At 38.5% G+C, this 19,922-nt stretch overlaps 1 protein-coding gene across 5 annotated transcripts in view; it reads left to right on the forward strand.

Moving 5' to 3' along the window:
* Nucleotides 1-19,922, forward strand: part of KHDRBS3 (KH RNA binding domain containing, signal transduction associated 3) — a 216,552-nt gene that overhangs the window by 89,057 nt on the left and 107,573 nt on the right. For 4 of the 5 annotated variants that reach the window (XR_002888342.3, XR_010599026.1, XM_024102715.3 and 1 more), the window contains exons 3-4: nt 2,983-3,099; nt 7,807-7,953. The exons of the other annotated variant lie outside the window; for it this stretch is intronic. Coding sequence is in view for 2 of the 4 variants with exons in the window: in XM_024102715.3 (XP_023958483.1) it covers nt 2,983-3,099; nt 7,807-7,953 (264 nt within the window). In the remaining 2 variants the exon portion in view is untranslated. The remainder of the gene's footprint in view (nt 1-2,982; nt 3,100-7,806; nt 7,954-19,922) is intronic. 5 annotated transcript variants of the gene reach the window in all.

Genomic DNA, 19,922 nt, shown 5'->3' on the forward strand with positions numbered 1-19,922 from the left:
AAACAACTGATTGGCTACTGTTTCTAAGATATTTAAGTTTTTACATTTTATGTCTATGTATATTGTGTAGATAGAGTTTTAATCATAAATTGTAAACCTAGGTCTTTTCATGTGTTTATGGTTGCTTTACATGATAATATTTCACCTGTCCTGTTTATGTAACACTTTAAAAATCAGCAAAAGGGTTATCTAAATAAAATTTATTATGAAACAAAAGGCAAAAAACTATTATGTACATAGTTTAGTCCTATTCAGTGTCTACTCGGCACTTCTTGGCTTGTCTCTTGTATTCATTAAATGGAGCATCTCTTGTCACTCTCCAGCAATAGTCTGCAAGCATTGATGGGCTCCATTTGCCCTGATAGCATTTCTCCATTGTTGCAATGTCCTGGTGAAATTGCTCGCCGTGCTCGTCGCTCACTGCTCCGCAGTTCGGTGGAAAAAAATCTAGATGAGAGTGCAAAAAATGTATCTTTAGTGACATGTTGCAACCAAGGCTTTTGTATGCCTTGAAGAGGTTTTCCACCAACAACCTGTAGTTGTCTGCCTTGTTGTTTCCGAGAAAATTTATTGCCACTAACTGGAAGGCTTTCCATACCGTCTTTTCCTTGCCATGCAGTGCGTGGTCTAATGCATCATCTCGAAGAAGTTCACGAATCTGAGGACCAACAAAGACACCTTCCTTTATCTTAGCTTCACTTAACCTTGGAAATTTTCCTCAGAGGTACTTGAAAGCTGCTTGTGTTTTGTCAATGGCCTTGACAAAGTTCTTTATCAGACCCAGCTTGATGTGTAAGGGTGGTAACAAAATCTTCCTTGATTCAACAAGTGGTGGATGCTGAACACTTTTCCTCCCAGGCTCCAATGACTGTCGGAGTGGCCAATCTTTCTTGATGTAGTGGGAATTTCTTGCACGACTATCCCATTCACAGAGAAAACAGCAGTACTTTGTGTATCCAGTCTGCAGACCAAGCAAGAGCGCAACAACCTTCAAATCGCCACAAAGCTACCACTGATATTGGTCATAGTTTATGCACCTCAAAAGTTGTTTCATGTTGTCATAGGTTTCCTTCATATGGACTGCATGACCAACTGGAATTGATGGCAAAACATTGCCATTATGCAGTAAAACAGCTTTAAGACTCATCTTGGATGAATCAATGAACAGTCTCCACTCATATGGATCGTGAACAATGTTGAGGGCTGCCATCACACCATCGATGTTGTTGCAGGCTACAAGATCACCTTCCATGAAGAAGAATGGGACAAGATCCTTTTGACGGTCACGGAACATGGAAACCCTAACATCACCTGCCAGGAGATTCCACTGCTGTAGTCTGGAGCCCAACAGCTCTGCCTTACTCTTGGGTAGTTCCAAATCCCTGACAAGGTCATTCAGTTCACCTTGTGTTATGAGGTGTGGTTCAGAGGAGGAGGATGGGAGAAAATGTGGGTCCTGTGACATGGATGGTTCAGGACCAGAAGTGTCATCCTCTTCCTCGTCTGACTAAAGTGAGAGTGATTCTGGTGCATCAGGAACTGGCAGTCCTTCTCCGTGGGGTACTGGGCGTATAGCTGATGGAATATTTGGATAATGCACAGTCCACTTTTTCTTCTTTGACACACCTTTCCCAAGTGGAGGCACCATGCAGAAGTAACAATTGCTGGTATGATCTGTTGGCTCTCTCCAAATCATTGGCACTGCAAAAGGCATAGATTTCCTTTTCCTGTTCAACCACTGGTGAAGATTTGTTGCACAAGTGTTGCAGCATATGTGTGGGGCCCACCTCTTGTCCTGATCTCCAATTTTGCAGCCAAAATAAAGGTGGTAGGCTTTCTTAACCATAGTGGTTATACTGCGCTTTTGTGATGCAAAAGTCACTTCACCACAAACATAGCAGAAGTTATCTGCACTGTTCACACAAGTACAAGGCATCTCTGCTCACTTTGGCTAAACAGAAATGTGTCCCTTTGCAAAATCAAACACTGACAAATAAGAGAGCACGACACTGTATGATTTCTAGAGCTGATCTAGGGCAATTTGTTCAGCAGAGTGATGTAAGCTTCGTTATGATTGCATCATCCATGACTTCTAGGAATAACATGATGCAATTCATATCATGTATGACGCAATACCAGCTTGCATCATTCATTGTTTTGCCTAAAAAGCAAGTACTGTCCAAACCCAGTCATAGATTTATTCATAGATCCAGTCAAAGATGTATTTAAGTCATTTCTGGTTTAAATTGAGATCCCTTCCCTTTATAACTCACTTATCCTCCGCCATTCCCAAGTCAAGGGTCGTATATACTGACCCAATAGCATATCTTGAAAACTAGAGCCAATCAACAATTTTAAGCATCATTTTCATTCTCAGTGACCCAGAATTAGTAAAGTTTGACTACATTTATTTCAGAAGCATTTTGGCTGTAGAGCAGTGTAATTTTTAAGGAGCATGAGCTACTTTTTATTTTAAGAAATAAAAAGACTTGATTGGTTGCTTCTCTATATGGTTGAGCTAGCTTCTGGTTTTATTTTTATACTGAACTGGGCTTTTAGGCAGTGGCCAGAGGTACTTAGGGCTTAAGGGTTGGCATCTTTTTCTGTCCTAAATCTAAAATAATATAGTTGAACTGAACTGAGTTCTCTTTATAGTATTTGAAAGTTTTTATATATTGATGTTTGTAGGTTTCTGTACAATGGGAGAAGTTATTGAAGTGGTGGTATCTATTCCACATATGTTTATTTAATGCTATAAAAGTTATGACCTAATATATTGTTTTGTTCGCAGCGACATCAAAATGCTGCTTAAGCAACATTTCATACCTTGTTGGAATTTTACATGATGACAGTTCCTCAGTGCTACAATATTTTTATTTCTGAGTGGTAGCCATGTTAGTCTGTATCAGCAAAAAGAACAAGGAGTACTTGTGGCACCTTAGAGACTAATATTTTTATTGTGTTTTGGTTGTTTCCTTACAGTTCAACTTTGTGGGAAAACTTTTGGGTCCACGTGGCAATTCACTGAAACGTTTACAGGAAGAAACATTGACAAAAATGTCTATACTGGGAAAAGGCTCCATGAGGGACAAAGCCAAGGTAAATCAAATAGCTGAAACATTTTAGTGTGTTGCATACCATGGTATGTGGCTTCCTTTAGTCTTCCCGGCACGGTTTGGGAAAGTGGAAAAAGCCCAGAAGAACCAGAAAATGAATATAAAACTAAGCATGTGTGGACCAGATTCAAATGTGGTCTGTTTTTCCATATGAACCCTCAGATTCTGCAGTGAACTCTATGCAAGCAAACCTCTAAACGTGTGAAGATAGTGAAGTCAGTGGGGCTCAGCACGGGCTTGTGGGTCTGCCCACCACAAAACTCATCTCAGTATTGGGGCATAAGTCATGAACTTTCCAGAATGTTAAATGTCTGAGGAAATAATTTAATCACAGACAGACCTAAAACTTGTAGCGTGAATAGCCATTCAGAGGCATTTGAAATAAAGACATTTATTTCATGATAAACAAATGTAACAGTAGAAGAGAAAAGGGGGAAGTTATTTAAAATCAAACTGTCTCAAAGAATGCAGGGAGGAAAATTAGACCACTGGCATATTGTGATGGAGTGCCTCCCAAGAAAATAATTAGATACTATGATGATGGCCTTCAGAAGTGCATAGGTAGAAGGTGATGTCAACTACAGTTAAGTGTGGTTGTTAGGGTTGCCTGTTAGGAACATCTTTCTCTCATAAAAAAAAAAGCAATGTGTAAAATATTCATATTCCCACACAATATAGTTTGCACAGTCTGTTTAAATACAACTTTTGATGCATTTTATTTGCAGGGGTTATATTATGTATAGTTTTTATTACAGCAGCACTTTAAGATGTGTGGCTTCTTATTAGTATCTTATTTATTAAATGTACTGTGCAAATGTGCAGTAAAATACATTCTCTATCTCAAAAAGTTCAAAATTTAGCTATGTCAAAATGTAACAGATGGATGAGACAAATGGGTGTGGGGAGATGAATGAAAGGGTGAGGCCAAGTTTACTAGGAAAATATGGATTAAAATATTGGCTTACTGATTTGGTTCTGACATTTGGCAAATTTTCTTCATTCTCTCTCTCTCTCCATTTTCTGATGGAACAGATGCCATCTTGGCATTCTTTTTGTTCATTGGTTTGTGCATTTTTTGTGGTGTACCAGTATTATAACATCAACAGATTTCCTGGGGCAAGGTTTAGCTGACCTATAATTCCCTCTCCTGGCTTTACATTGTTACAACAAAAATATTGTTGGTCTTATATGTACAAAGGTCATTTTGGTTAATTTCACAGCAAAAGCAATTTGTTTTTTTTGTTGTAAAGGGAAAGGCCTAAGCCAAAAGGTTCAGATCCAAAATTATATCTCCGAGTTTGTGGGAAGGATGTCTGAATCAGGCATTTAGTTCAGGCTCATTTCTATTTTAAGAAAAAATGATATTTAGAATCTAGATATCCAGGGTCAGGGCCTGTTATATTAATTTAGATGGAATATATGTGCCAAAAGTGTTCACATAACCCAGTCGCTGTCCAATATTAAACAGTGTTAAATAAGATGAGGAGTTTGGTATACAAAGACCTCAACCTGCTTAGTATCATGGCAAACACACCATTAAAAATCCATGTAACCTTTATTAAAGATATAGAGAAGAAGGAAAAACAGCTAAAGCACTTAAAATATAAAGTTGTACAGTTGTATTTCAACAGGCCATTATGCTGGTACAACCCTTATATACATGAATATAGCATTTTGTAATACATTTTATCATTCTTGTATACTTACATAGCATTCATTTTTATAAGTGTACAATATGTCTTTTTAGTGATTTAGACTTGCATGATAAATTCTTTTTTTTTTTTTTAAATGGTATGGTTTTAGTGATTTCCTTTCTACAAAAACAATGTTTCCCTTCTTTGGGCATAGATACAAATCCGATTTTTGTAGTAGGTCAGAAACTGATTCTCAGAGAAATGTAACTATAGAGGTGTCATTTAGTAAATGAGTGTCACATAGGGAGTTGCATTCCAAAAATATGACCACAAACACAATAGTTCTTGTTGGTCTGAATCATCTGCTGTTGGTTGCTGTCAGATAATCATCATCCAGACATGGTCTGGCAATTCCTGTATAGTAGTATTCCTACTAATGATGCCACTAGCTAGAGGTACTAGAGTTTCATTTTCATGATCAGCAAATTCAAATGAAAAAAAATCAAGTATGTGTGTATTCTATCACTGATAACAAAGTCTTGGAGGTCAAAAGTAGGAGTTTTGCTCTCGTTTCTTAGACATTCATGATGTTTAGCAATATTACATAAATTTAACAAAAGTACATACTTTTTGTTGAGTAGAGTGTTCTGAAAGATCAGCTGGTGGGATGGCAATTTTTACCTAAATGCTTTCCATGGTAGTATATTACTGAAGTCAGAATTTTTGGACCTTTTGCTGCTGATCACAACTTTCCAACCTGTCAAATAATGGTGGACTAAAGGTGGAAGATCCTTAAATCTGTTCTTGTGTTTTTTTGTTGTTGTTTGTTGTTTTTAAAGGAGGGTAAAATAATATTTACCTTGCTTTGTAAAGTATTTTAAAATCTGTGGATGAAAAGCACTAGAAGTGTTATGTGCTAAACCAATTTGTTTTTAACAATCAGATTAATGACTTCAGTGTTTACAATTTTAAATATTTTGTATATTAACTGTAATACACTGCTCTCATCCAATAACCAATGGGCAGTATTGACAACGCTGAAGAGATTAAATAGTAAAGATTGATTATGAAATCTGCATTGAATTTAAGATATCTGCAAGAGGAAGATGTTAACTTCTGAGATTACATTTTTATTTTTCTTAGGTATAATTTAAAAATACAGATTACATTGTGTGCAAGGAAAAAGCACTTAGCAGTGTGTGAGTGGTTATAGTCCTGATCGGAGCAATGTAGGTTGTTTTATTTTAAGGGTCTAATACATCAATTATGTTTTTCTGAAAGGTCTAATACAACCAAGCGCTGTGCACACTACTGTTATCAGCTCTGATTATTAGGTTTTTAAACCCTTTAGCCAACAAGTTTCCTAGGGATGAAATTTAGCATATGAGCTCTCTGTATGAGCAAACTTTGCTTATTGTGATTTTAAACAAACTTTGTTGAAATCTACTTAATCACATTATTAAAATTAGGCTGATTAAATCCCTTTTGTTTTGTACTTTTAACCTGATACCACCCAAAGAATCCTAGATATTGTCCATCTTTCTTCTGTTAAGTCATATAGTGTTATGCAGGATTATTCACTATCATATATTTTCCAGTGGTATGTTCACTCTTAAATTATTCAAGAGCTTCTGCTGTTTCCCGAGGGAGACTAGTATACAGTCTAATCGTTCTCAGTTAAGTTTGTTTGTGATATCCAGCTTACATTTCTCAATTTTTAATTTAATTCATATGCTCTCACCTGTACCCTTTGGACCATGCTAAATGACTCTTAAGCAGAAATTTCCTTTAGCATTTTGAGCAGTTTGATTTGTTAAACTAGCTTAAGAGGACTCCCCCACCCCCCTTTTTTAAAGTTCTTAGCTAGAATGTTGTATTCATTGAGGGAGGTTTTTACTTTCTATTTTTGTGGTTCATTCATCATTTGTATTGACAAGCTGATGGTTAAGGCTGACAAGATTCAGCCAGCTAATTATGATGTGTTAATTTTCCTGCTCTGAACGCTCTATCAATAATCGGATTGCTTTGCTTTTCCAACCAATTTTGCAATATTCATATATTGTGTAAATCTGACAACAAAAAGATTACCTACAATAAGCTAGAACTGATTGTCATAACTTTAACTTATAATTATGACCCTGAAGGAACAAATAAGAAAGCTTTAATCTCTCATTAAAACTACTATTTGTGGACCTATTAAAAAAGAGATGTTCGAGCACTATTCATTGCTTGTTTAAATGGAATAAATATCAGGAATAGCATACTTTTTAGAGCCTCAGATATTTGACAGAAAAACTTTCAAATCAAATTATATTGAATACTTAGATTAGCAGAATGTTTTACTGCTTGTCTAATAGCACAATGAAACCATACATAGGCTGTTAGCAGTGCTATTTGTGTTGGGATTTTAAAACACATTGTTGTTTTTCCAATGCTTATTAAAAAGTCATCAAAACAAATTTCAGGCATAATTATGATTTTTAAATCGATGACGTCCTTTAAGCCTCTAAGCATTTCCAGAAATTTCTGTTTCCAGAAATGTGAGCATACACAGATTGAACTGAGTGCTCATCCACTTAATGAAGATTATGCACTCTCTTCAGCCAGCGCAGAATTAGGTTGGAGCAAGAGGACTAAATAGAACAAAACCCCCAATGTTGAAACAGTAAATAGGACAAAGATTTTTTTTCCATGTTGCTCACAAATACTGAGAGTTTATTTCAATCAAGGCAAAACAATGGAAACAATTCTGTCTGTTAGAGGAACCAGTCATTGTCTCAAGGTAGAAATCTTATCTATTAATTTTCTCTTGAGTAATATATACTTCATAAAACATTCTTTTATAGTCAAAATAGCAATATTGTTAAGTTTCATTGACTTTGAGAACAGTAGAAAATATTAATTTATAACTTCCAGTTGTGTCCATTTAGTATGTGAAGCAAAAAGTGAATGAACTGTATGTACATGGCAAACATCTCAAACACAAATTCATTTTACTTTTATTGTTCTCTTTTTATGATTATATTTGTTACAGTGAAATTTTCTGTCCTTTCCAGGAAGAAGAGTTGAGAAAAAGTGGGGAAGCAAAATACTTTCACCTAAATGATGATCTGCATGTTCTAATTGAAGTATTTGCCCCACCAGCAGAGGCATATGCCAGAATGGGACATGCTTTGGAAGAAATCAAGAAGTTTCTTATCCCTGTTAGTATTGTAATCTTATACTGTTATTTACTAATTCTGCCTCTTTAATGTGCAATCTAACCTAAACCTCTCTCTTAGGTTTTGAAGGATGTGTACCTAACTCATTTGAGAGATCATTTGCACTAGATGTGAATGAAAATCTTTAAATTGTGATATTCCCATGTAAAATAAAACATTTTAATATGTGTATATTAATAGGAAGGCAGCATGATCATTAGTGGGTAGGACACTGGACTGGCAATCAGGAAACCTGGATTCTATTCCTGGCTCTGACTTCAATGTGCTGTGTGACTTTGGTCAAGTCAGACCAGCTCACTGTGCCTCAGTTTCCCCATATGTAAAACAGGGACTGATACCTTCCTTTGAAAAGCACTTTTAGATGTATGGATGAAAACCGTTATATGTGAGCTAAGTTATTTATCACTGGTGGTATGCCTGTTTCCCAATAACTCATCCTAATTATATTTTTGATTTAGCTACTTCTGTTTTAAAATTGAATATAATTTGGAGTTAGCTAATTATCAAAAATACATTGTCAAAACAAATTAGGTAGACATTGAATTGATTTTTAAACTTCAGTTTTATAATCAGATTTGGCAATATAGTTTTAAAGGAACTTTTGGTTTCTTAGTAGTAAAACACAAGGAGATTCAAATGGCCCTGGTAACTTGGGTTTCTTCATGTAGGCTGTTAAGGAAGTCCTTAGAAAGTATGGGAAATATGCAGACCTATGATTTTGCTTGCTTTTAGGTGGGGTAAGATGCAAGTGCGAGCAAATTTGCATTATAATTCAAAAAGTGGGAACCATAGAAAAAAATATTCTCCAATTTCAAATGACAACTGGGTGAAGGCAAATTAGACATGGTTACCTTATCTGCAAATAAGGATACAATATTAACAGTTATAAGTAAAATGCCATAGATAATAGTAGCTAGATGATAAGAGGGTTATTTGTCTAAACATTGTTATTATTTTGCTAGATCAAATTATGTTTAAGTTAAGCTATACTCGCTTTCCGTAAACATATGCATGAACTTTGTTTTCAAATAATTACAAGACAAAATATTTTGAAAAAATGAGTTCCTCTCCTTTACTTGCCTGCTAAGATCTTAATTCAGGTGATGTTTTCTTTGGTACAGATGATTGTGTTATGTGTTAGAGAGTACCTGAGCTGTTGCAGGAAAACACTGAACTCTTACATCAGATCTTAGTAGATAAAGAGCCTTCTTTAAAGATACTACCCACACAGCATTCTTACTCTTGGATTTTTTTTCCAAGTGTGAGCTATGGGAACTTAATTTATTTGTCATCACTGAGAGTCTTCCTTGAAGTTTCATCACTTGCTATTGTTATGTATTTGATTTTGTTCTTAAGTGCAGCTGAGGCAGTTTGCTCCCACTTTCAGTCCTCAGCATTGAGGTTTGATACACCTACATGGTGTCTTTTTTTTCATTGAGCCTGTTATGATAGGGATGCTACTGAAACTGTGCATATCTAAAGTTCATAGAGAGTGTTAGTGTTCTGTGATGCATGTAGAAGACAAACTTTACAATGTGAGTGACTCACTGCCACCACATAGTGGAGATAAGCTCTTTGCCTGTCTAAATTGATGAGCTACTCTGACAAAAGTTGGCTTCTGGTGGATGTTATGTTTAATGGTTATGATTATGAAGCTTGAAAGGAGTCATTCAAGCAGGTCTGTGTATCTCAGTAGTTCTCTCTCTTCTGGACCATTGGGGTACAAGCACAAATTCCAGTGCTCTATTGGAACTTAGAGCCACAGCAGAATACCATTACCTGAAGCAGAGTGAACATCTTAAATGTCAGAGACACACTGGTGGTGCCTGGAGTTGGGGAGGTTGTACTGTTGCTCCAGAATGGAGTGGTTTTGTTACCCCAGAATTTGACCAAGCTAATTGCAACCATATTGTGTGCATTTCAGCCACCATGAATTAATGAAATATAGAACACTACATAGTTAAGGTTTAATTTGAATAAGCAGGGCTTCTGGAGGCAAGGTCAAAAGTAGCTCAGGGTTGCAGTTTTCACTAATCAGAATGGGAGGAGACTGAACAAATTGAGACTGAAATAAAATAAGTGGATGGGGACCTTGAGTTAGGGCGCCTTTGATATAGAAGCTTATTATGACTAAGATTGTTAGGAATGTTTTGTTGATAAGTAGTTTGTTAAAGTTAGGAGAACTGATGACCCAGTCGGCGTCACTAGGAGGTATGTGTTTTGTAAAAATTAGTTATCAAAAGACTAGATAATAGAGTGTACTTTAGAGCGAGCTCTCTGAAGCTATCTTGAGAGACTTTCCTGACACCATACTCCCTGGTGGGGAAGCTACCAGCCATCACGGACCTGCTGCTATCTACTCAGTACCATCTCAGATTCTGTGTAATTGCTTGGGATGTTCTAAACTTATTCCTTGTGTCTGTGTGTGCTTAAATCTAATAAATAGTAGTTTTAGATCAGAGCACCCTTACTTGTATCAATTTTTCATCATCCGGAAGCGCTGTGTTCCCATTGATTTATTCCTGATACCACCTGGAGTGAAACAGTGAAGTTACCACTGCTTTGGGTTCTGAAAACCCTGGGTAACAGTACGTTGGTGACATACCCTGGTGGAGGCACCATGTGCAAAAAGAAATGAAAATTCAGTGTCTTTGAAATTGGTACAACTCAGCAGCGGATCCATACCTTGAAGTGCCTCTGGTGTGGAGGAGATTTGTTTTTTGTCACGTAAGGCCTAGATGCAGCATGGATGTCACTGGGTATATGGAGCAGCATCTAGTTTCCAGTTTACTTTTGTTGTCTATTGGTTAGGTATTATTTAGAGTTTGCAATTTAACATGATGTGTTATTTCGCTGGTCAACTACCTCTAGATCGGTCACAACATTAGAGTGAGGGCCCTGGTGTATCAGAGAGGGACTCGCACGTAGGGAAAACAATTTCTGATTTTGTAATAGTTTTATTAGCACAATGAGCAATATCACAAACACTACAACTCAGCAAAATAGATAATGCAGAATTCAGCATTCATGTACTCACCTCAGCATTCATGTACTCGCATCATTCTTTGTGGGGAGCCTAATAGTAGGTGAGATGACCCACAAGTTGCCCTTGGACTTGTAGGTTCCCGGAAATCTCACAGGGGTACACAGGTAGAGTACTAACTTTACAATAAGTTATGACAACACTCCCTATTCCTCATGCATATGCAATAGGGATTTCAACCTCTTTTCCTTACCTGTACTACCTCACCCTACTAATGTTGGGGTGCTCTTCTCCCATAGGTTACTAGGCCATTTACCTCAAGCTTATTAGCATGTATGTTTAGTTACCATGGCATTATTATCTGCTGATGCTTCTGATTTAAAATATTAAAAGCTGGTCCAAACAGGTATGTTGTGGTTACCTGTCAGCAGTTTAGGATCAATTATTTAATTCAGCACTGTATCTTGTGACAACTTACGATATAGGGTCACTTACTGGTTAGTTGATTATGTCAAATCTTTAGACTTTAGGCCTCAGTTAGTTTAGCTAAGCTATTGTTTGTGGTAGTACCTTACTCCATGCCTATACCTTGCCTAGCATATGTCTGTATATCTATAGAAATAACTGGCGGCAGTTCGATGCTCTAAATGTGAGGTACTCCTTGGAGCATCTGTTTCTCTTGGTTGGCAGTACCTTCCTGTGCGTGCCCTTCCATAGGTTTCTAAGGTGAGAGACTCTCTTTGAACTTTGGCAGTCTTCCAGTATGTTAGAGATTCTGCATCTGGCGACTCCAAAAGTTCAGACTCTATAAAGGACTGTACCTCAGCAGCGCTACAATAGCATTGTGTATACTTGTGAAATCCTTAGCTGTAATGGCAGCCTGCCTGCATGGGCTGGGAGTGCACATGGTTTCTTATCTTGATGGCTGGCTGATCAGGCACACCAGTATGGAAGGAACCACTTGGATTTATCTGTAGGTATTTATAAAGTACCTTATCACCACTGTGTCTAAGCACTGTACTAAACTTGCGTCAAATCTTGAATGAATAGGAGACCACACAGCGGAACTTTGCACTTAGAGAGTTTGCTCTCTCCAAGAACAGCTACTCTTGAATATTCCAGAGATGAGAGCAATCAGTCATAGAATATCAGAGTTGGAAGGGACCTCAAGAGGTCATCTAGTCCAACCCCCTGCTCAAAGCAGGACCAATTCCCAGCTAAATCATCCCAGCCAGGGCTTTGTCAAGCCGGGCCTTAAAAACCTCCAAGGAAGGAGACTCCACCACCTCCCTAGGTAACGCATTCCAGTGTTTCACCACCCTCCTAGTGAAATAGTTTTTCCTGATATCCAACCTGGACCTCCCCCACTGCAACTTGAGACCATTGCTCCTTGTTCTGTCGTCTGCCACCACTGAGAACAGCCGAGCTCCATCCTCTTTGGAACCCCCCTTCAGGTAGTTGAAGGCTGCTATCAAATCCCCCCTCATTCTTCTCTTCTGGAGACTAAACAATCCCAGTTCCCTCAGCCTCTCCTCATAAGTCATGTGCTCCAGCCTCCTAATCATTTTTGTTGTCCTCCGGTGGACTCTTTCCAATTTTTCCACATCCTTCTTGTAGTGTGGGGCCCAAAACTGGACACAGTATTCCAGATGAGGCCTCACCAATGTCGAATAAAGGGGAATGATCACGTTCCTCGATCTGCTGGCAATGCCCCTACTTATACAGCCCAAAATGCCGTTAGCCTTCTTGGCAACAAGAGCACACTGTTGACTCATATCCAGCTTCTCGTCCACTGTGACCCCTAGGTCCTTTTCTGCAGAACTGCTACCTAGCCATTCGGTCCCTAGTCTGTAGCAGTGCATGGGATTCTTCCGTCCTAAGTGCAGGACTCTGCACTTGTCCTTGTTGAACCTCATCAGGTTTTTTTTGGCCCAATCCTCTAATTTGTCTAGGTCCCTCTGTATCCGATCCCTACCCTCTAGTGTATCTACCACGCCTCCTAGTTTAGTGTCATCTGCAAACTTGCTGAGAGTGCAGTCCACACCATCCTCCAGATCATTAATAAAGATATTAAACAAAACCGGCCCCAGGACCGACCCTTGGGGCACTCTGCTTGAAACCGGCTGCCAACTAGACATGGAGCCATTGATCACTACCCGTTGAGCCCGACGATCTAGCCAGCTTTCTATCCACCTTACAGTCCATTCATCCAGCCCATACTTCTTTAACTTGGCGGCAAGAATACTGTGGGAGACCGTATCAAAAGCTTTGCTAAAGTCAAGGAATAACACATCCACTGCTTTCCCCTCATCCACAGAGCCAGTTATCTCATCATAGAAGGCAATTAGGTTAGTCAGGCACGACTTCCCCTTCGTGAATCCATGCTGACTGTTCCTGATCACTTTCCTCTCCTCTAAATGTTTCATAATTGATTCCTTGAGGACCTGCTCCATGATTTTTCCAGGGACTGAGGTGAGGCTGACTGGCCTGGCTGTCCTAAACAGATCTTGTCTAAATGAACAACCTAAACATCATGTTCTAGATAAATAAGAAGGCACCAGATTATAACCTCCCTGTGTCAGAAAGTCATACAGATAGGCCATACTCGCAAGGTATTTTGGATTGCCACTAATCCAAACATAAGAACATAATTACATTTAGTCAACAGATGATAAACCCTGTTTCTTTAATCAGGTAGTGATGGATGAAATATTCTTCGAGTGGGAGACAATGGAGGTAGATACTGTTGACTAATCTAATGAACAAGAAACTATTTGCACCTGGCACCAACAGAAGACTGCTTGATGAGAAACACGATTTCCATCCACTGGCGATGAAGGTATGTCCCACTGGTACATCTGGTGCAAAGGCATTAATTAACCTCAGTGGAGAAGTTATTCTGTGATTCTACTAGCACCTTAAGGGATGAGACTGATGCTTCTCAACTCAGCAGTGGCTGATCCTATCATGCTGAGTATGGAAAGATGAAGACTGAGAACCAGAGCAACCTTTCTCCTTTCCTCCCTAATTACATGGTTTATTTTGTTTCATCTCATATTGCAAGGGATGGGATTGAACCTGGCCTGTGCTGAGCTCAGGTAGTACAAAATGACCTTTTTGTTAGATCCAGGGTCAATCCCATGTTGTCTTAAATCCTCTTGACTTTTCAAAAGGAGTCTACCAGAAGGACTAAAAATCTACATTTTAAAAACTGAGTAGTCATTTTGGGTAGTACAAGAGAGAAGCTGTCCACCTCCTAAAATCCAATCAAGTTTGTTTTTTTCAGCAGCAGTGAATAACCTAATTGTAGTTTATTTGCTACAAAGCCTAGTGTGTTTCTTGGCAAATTGAGCTATCACTTGTCTTTCAGGAAAAATAATTGCCTTCAGACGCTCTGGTTATAACCTATAGCTTGCAAACATTCTCTTTTTTAAAATCAAATCAAACTCTGGCTTGCAACAACTGTAGCTGCTGGTGCTAAGTTTGCAAGGCTCTAGAAGTTGCTAAGTAGACTATTCTGGCTTGGCTGGAAAAATAAATTGCTTACTTTTCATTCTGGTACAGAGGGCTAAGCATAATCAGCAATATACATCTCCATAGTTTCAACACTTTCTCCCCAGAAATTGTCTTTGTGGCTGAAATCAAGGCCTAATTCATTCCCCTCTGACTTGAGGCTTTGGACTATTGTACCAATAGTGTCTTCTCCTTCTTCTGCTCTGCTCGTGTCTTCTCATTCCCCTTCTCTTAGCAGCTGAGATCTCTTTTCTTCTTTCCCACTCAATTGCTCTGATCTCCCTCCACCCTGACTGGGAGGGCAGTATCTTTGTGCCTGTTATCACTTATCCCACTCCCAGCATTTCTTCATGTCTTTGTCAGGCAGAAAAGAAACCTGATAATGTTATCTGAGCAAGCAAAGAGTGCCTATTTCATTATTTGTATTACTGTAGCTCACAGGAGGATTCTTCTCAGTCTTTGTTGCATAATGTAAGGTATTGCCCTTCATTCTGTCTCTGCCAGCTGCGCTATTAATCATTATGCTTTATATTTTGAGGTATCATTTGAGATATCTACTCTCCAGGAGTACAGTTAATAGTGTAGATGGTATCTTATTTAAAAAAATGAAAATTTGTATACTTGTAGTTCTGCTTCTTTGAAGATTTCAGTTCACCTTTTTTACTGCACTTTCAAGAACTGACTGAAAGCTGTTTAGGAGGCAGTGGCATTGGTACAGGCTACCGCCTCTTCATTATTATTTTTTACTTTAAAGGCACTGACATTTGGAAGGATTAATATGGGAGCCTTATGCTCATCTATCAGTGCCTTGGTGGATTAAGAATGTGAATTATAATCTTCTCTTATGTTGAAAATACAAGAACCAAGAAAGAGAGTCCTGTGAAATATAATTAAAAAAACAGATTATAGATTAGTATCTTACCCTTTCAATTTGCCTTTTAAAATAAATGGACTATAGAGAACGTCCTACATACACAAGTATACCCATGATTCTTGTTTTGTTTCCAGAATAAAGTCTCTAAAAAAACAATGATAGATCCATTGAATCAAAGCCAAAAGGGAACATTAGATCATCTAGTGAGTCTGGCCTGCATACTACAGGCCAATCTTCCCTCCCAGTTACACCTGAATTGAGCCCAATAACTTCTTCCTGAAAGGCCTCCGGTCTTGATTTGAAGACATCAAGAGATGGAGAATTCCACCATTTCCCTTGTTAGTTTATTCCAATAATTAATCACCCTAATTGTTTAAAATCTGTGCCTAATTTGAATTTGTCTGGCTTCACTTCCAGTTATAGATTCTTGTTACGCTTTTCTTTGCTACATTAAAGAACTCTTTTCTCCCTGTGAAGGAACTTATATGCTGTAATCAAGTCACCTCCCAACCTTCTTTTTGATAGCTAAACAGCTTTGAGCTCTTTAAGCCTCTCACTGTAAGGCAATTGTCCAACCCAATCACTTTCTACACCCTCTCCAATGTTTCGATATCCATAAAACCATAACTGTGTACATAGTATTCCAGTATTGTCTCACCAATCCTGTACACAGAGGTAAAATAATATCCTTTTTCCTATTCACTTCTTCTCTGTTTATACATCCAAGGATCACATTATCCCTTTTTGCCACAGCATTGCACTGGGAGTGCATGTTGAGTTACTTGTCCACTATAATCCCTAAATCCTTTTCAGTCACTGCTTTCCAGGATACAGTTCCTTATTCTGTAGCTATGGTCTGCATTCCTTGTTCCTAGTTGTACAACTTTATATTTGGCCATATTAAAATTTATTTTGTTTGAATGGCTCAGTTTACCAAGCGGTCCAGATCTTTCTGTATGATGGGAGGTCTTTGTGTCCTCTGAAATTTTATCAGCAGTAGTTTTATATTTACTTTACTACTGAAAATTTTGAAAAGCATTGGACCTGGTGTCAATCCCAACAGTGCCCCACTAGAAACATTCCCATTTGATGATGGTTCTCCATTGACTACTTTGAGATCTGTCAGTTCTAAATCTATCTTGACCTGTTTTAGTGTGCTTTATTGATAATGTGTAGTGCTAATATTTTAACCTGAATATTGTGCAGTACTATAAACTGTAGTACAGCTATGCAGTTATCTTCATCAGCCAAACATAATCTCAAAGAATAAAATTGGGTTTGTTTGATAAGATCTGTTTGTTTGCTGGCATTACTTATAGTCCTACTGTTTATCAACTGAATCCCATATCAGTTTTTCCATTATTTTGTCCAGGATTTATGTCAAGCTAATCAGCCTACAATTACCCATGTCAGCAGGTTATCTGAACACTTGAAATTAAATACTTCTTTCTACCTTTTCTGCATCATTATGAACAATTTTACCCTCTCTATCTAGTAATGAGCCTATACCATTGCTAGGATTTCTTTATTCCCAATATATTTTAAAAAGAACTGATTGTTCTTAGCTCTGCCAGCCACGATTTTTTCCCTGATGTCTTTAGCTTCCCTTATCAATTTTCTAACTGCAGCTTCTAATTGATACTGATTTTTTTGTTTTCCCCTTTTCACCTACTTGTTATATAATATTCTTTTGATTTCTAATTGCTGACTTCACTTTATTAATGAACTAGTCTGGACTTTTAGCCAAAGTTGTTCTCATTTTTGATTGTAAAATCATAGCTTTTTGTCCACCTAATAAACTTGTTCGTAAAGAACTTCATATTTTAATTTACACTTCTATTTACACCTTCCTTCTCAATTTGCACAGAATTTTCCTCAGCTTGGGGAATTATCCCTTTTGGAGTACTGTGTGTGCATGAGCGTGTGTATATGTACACACACAGAAGGTGATATTACCCAAGGTACGATCTGGACGGATTGACAACTATGTCCCCTCTATTCTCCTATCTGGGGTGCCCTTTACAGGGCTTCGCTGTGAGCGGAACTGTTCCTAGTCTGCCCTCATACAGCCTCCAGCTTGTAAATCACTTCCAGCTAGACTGTATAAGTACTATAGCCAGCCAGCCATGAACTACATTACAGAACAGCACCAGCAAATTCCAGTCCCAGACTTTCCCCCCAGAAATGTGTGTCTTGTACTGCCCAGTACCCTCCAGGACAATACAAGCTCAGGATTGTATACAAAGAAATAAAAGGTAAGAACACATAAAATGCCTAACTTAACAAGCAAGTGTATTCAAATCAAAGATTTCTCTCACCACATGCTAAACAGTCTTATTGGCTGGAATCCTTTCAGCCGGGATCCCTCCTCCGGTTTAGTATTGATTTCCTTGTCCTTAGGTGGTGTTGATGCCATGAGTAGAGATGAAGGGAGCGATCATTTGGGGAGTCTGTTCCTCATTTTTATCATTTTCCTCCTCTTTGAGAATCATCCCCAGCTGGAGTTCAGGCAGGGGTCAGCACCACCATGTTGTGCGACAGACACTTGACAAAATTACCAGACTTAGTAACGGACATTGGCGGGGGTTTATGTCATTCAGTCATTCAACCTGTAAAATAGCGCACATAATTTTCCACACTGAAAAAGAAACAACAACAATAACCTAGCTAGCTAATAATAATAACAACAACAACAATAAATTTAACTCACTTTAGTGTTTTTTAATGTACTTCGCCGCCGCACCTACATTGAAGTCCTTTGTGCTCATTGTTGAAGTTGCAAAATGAGACCGGCATCAACCTGACAGTTCTCAAAACGATTCCTTGTGGATGTTTTGATAAAGCTCATGTGGCTGAAGCCTCATTCACAGCAACATGTGTCAGGGCGCAGTGTCAGTAAAATAAGTGAAAGCCTTGCCAGGTAACTGTAGTCACTTTCACTTGACTTAAATAAAAGATACCATAATTTGATAACGTTATTGCCACAGCGGTCTGAGTTGAAAAGCGTCTTGACCGTGTCATCCTCACAGTACAGTGTATACTGCATTTCAACCTTGCTGGAGTCAATGTGCTTTGTAAATTTTGCTGAAAGTTTTTGAATTTCTGAGAGTGGTGGCTTTTGATTGCAGGGGTACAAGTAAAGCATGTATTTCAGGAAACCTGGCCTTGAATACCTGTTCAAGTTTCTTTGTATATTAGATTAACATTGCTTTTACCTGAGCAATCTCTGTTTCTGATGACTAGTGCTGCTCCTCACACTCCATGAGCATCTCTGTGACCTTGGCACTAAGTATAGACAGGTTGCTTGGAGATACGAAAGATTCCAGCATAGAATCCTCATTTGAAGGTTCTTTAAGCGGCTTCAAAATGACCTTGCAGTGCTCTCCAGAGAGCAGTATGCATTGTACAGATCAGAGTTCTCTTTCTGCAGTGCCAAATTCATTGCTGCGAGAAGTGGCAAAACCCGATTCAAGAAACGAAACAGAAACAGAATGAATTTAGGAGACTGTAGCATGTCATAGATATTCTGGCAACTTGTTGTATAATTTAGCAACCCATTCCCAAATGACACTCTCTCAAAGTATTGCACTAGAGAATCGCACAGTAGCTCGAACCTCTCAACTCAGGCAGCTAAACTTAACTAACGAATTTTTTTGTAGCTAACCAGATTTGAATATTCCTCTTCATTCAGCTCACAGATCTATCTAAACTCCTTTTTTCTCGCAGCCCCACTGAAATGTCTGTGTCGTTTTGATCATATCTTCCACAAAGTCAGGTACGACTGATTCAGCGTCTCTAGCCATTAAGGCTTGGTGATGGGTCATACAGTGCTGGATGAAAAAAATCACCATAGTGATCTTTCAGTCGCTTTAAAACGCTTTCACGTTGGGCTAGCATTACAGACGCCCTGTCCAATGTAAATGCCACAGTTTTCTCCATAGGATACTTGTTTTGGTCCTTTTCCAAGCAACCAACGATGGTTGCATTCAGATTTTCAGCATTACAGCGTTCAGCTATTTCAATTAAGCTCAAAAACTCGAAGCGAATTTCACTTGTGTCAACATTCACAAAACGATGGTAAATAATAAGCTGACTCTTGTGACTGTGGTCGGTACTCTCGTCACACATTAAGTTAACAAACGGAGCATTTACTGCTGCTTTAACAGTTACATTGTAAAGGTAGTCACCTAAATCCTCAGTGTTTCTTGCTACAGTCCTGGCACTGCAGTGCAGTCTTTGAAAGGGAGCACATTTTGGGTCAATTTTTTTGGCAATTTCTTTGAAGACAACGCCGGCTGTAAATGGCAATTTGGCTTTTGCTAAACTGTAGGCAAGGCAAACATCATTCTGTGCATCTTTGAAATCCCAGTTAAGAAAGTTGGTCATTGACTTTACCTCTTATCCTCTCTTTGATGCGGCCTCCTCAATGAATTTGTTCTTCTCTACACTTGAGTTGTTTGAAGCCTTGGACGTTTTTTTGCACCACTTCTCAGCATGGTCGCGAGCTACAGTTGACTTGAGCTGTTTCATTACTTGGCCACATCTTGCACACTCCATAAAACAATCTGTGGGGAAAAAACG

This window comes from Chrysemys picta, chromosome 2 (assembly GCF_011386835.1).
Source record: "Chrysemys picta bellii isolate R12L10 chromosome 2, ASM1138683v2, whole genome shotgun sequence".
Taxonomy (NCBI): Eukaryota; Metazoa; Chordata; order Testudines; family Emydidae; genus Chrysemys; species Chrysemys picta.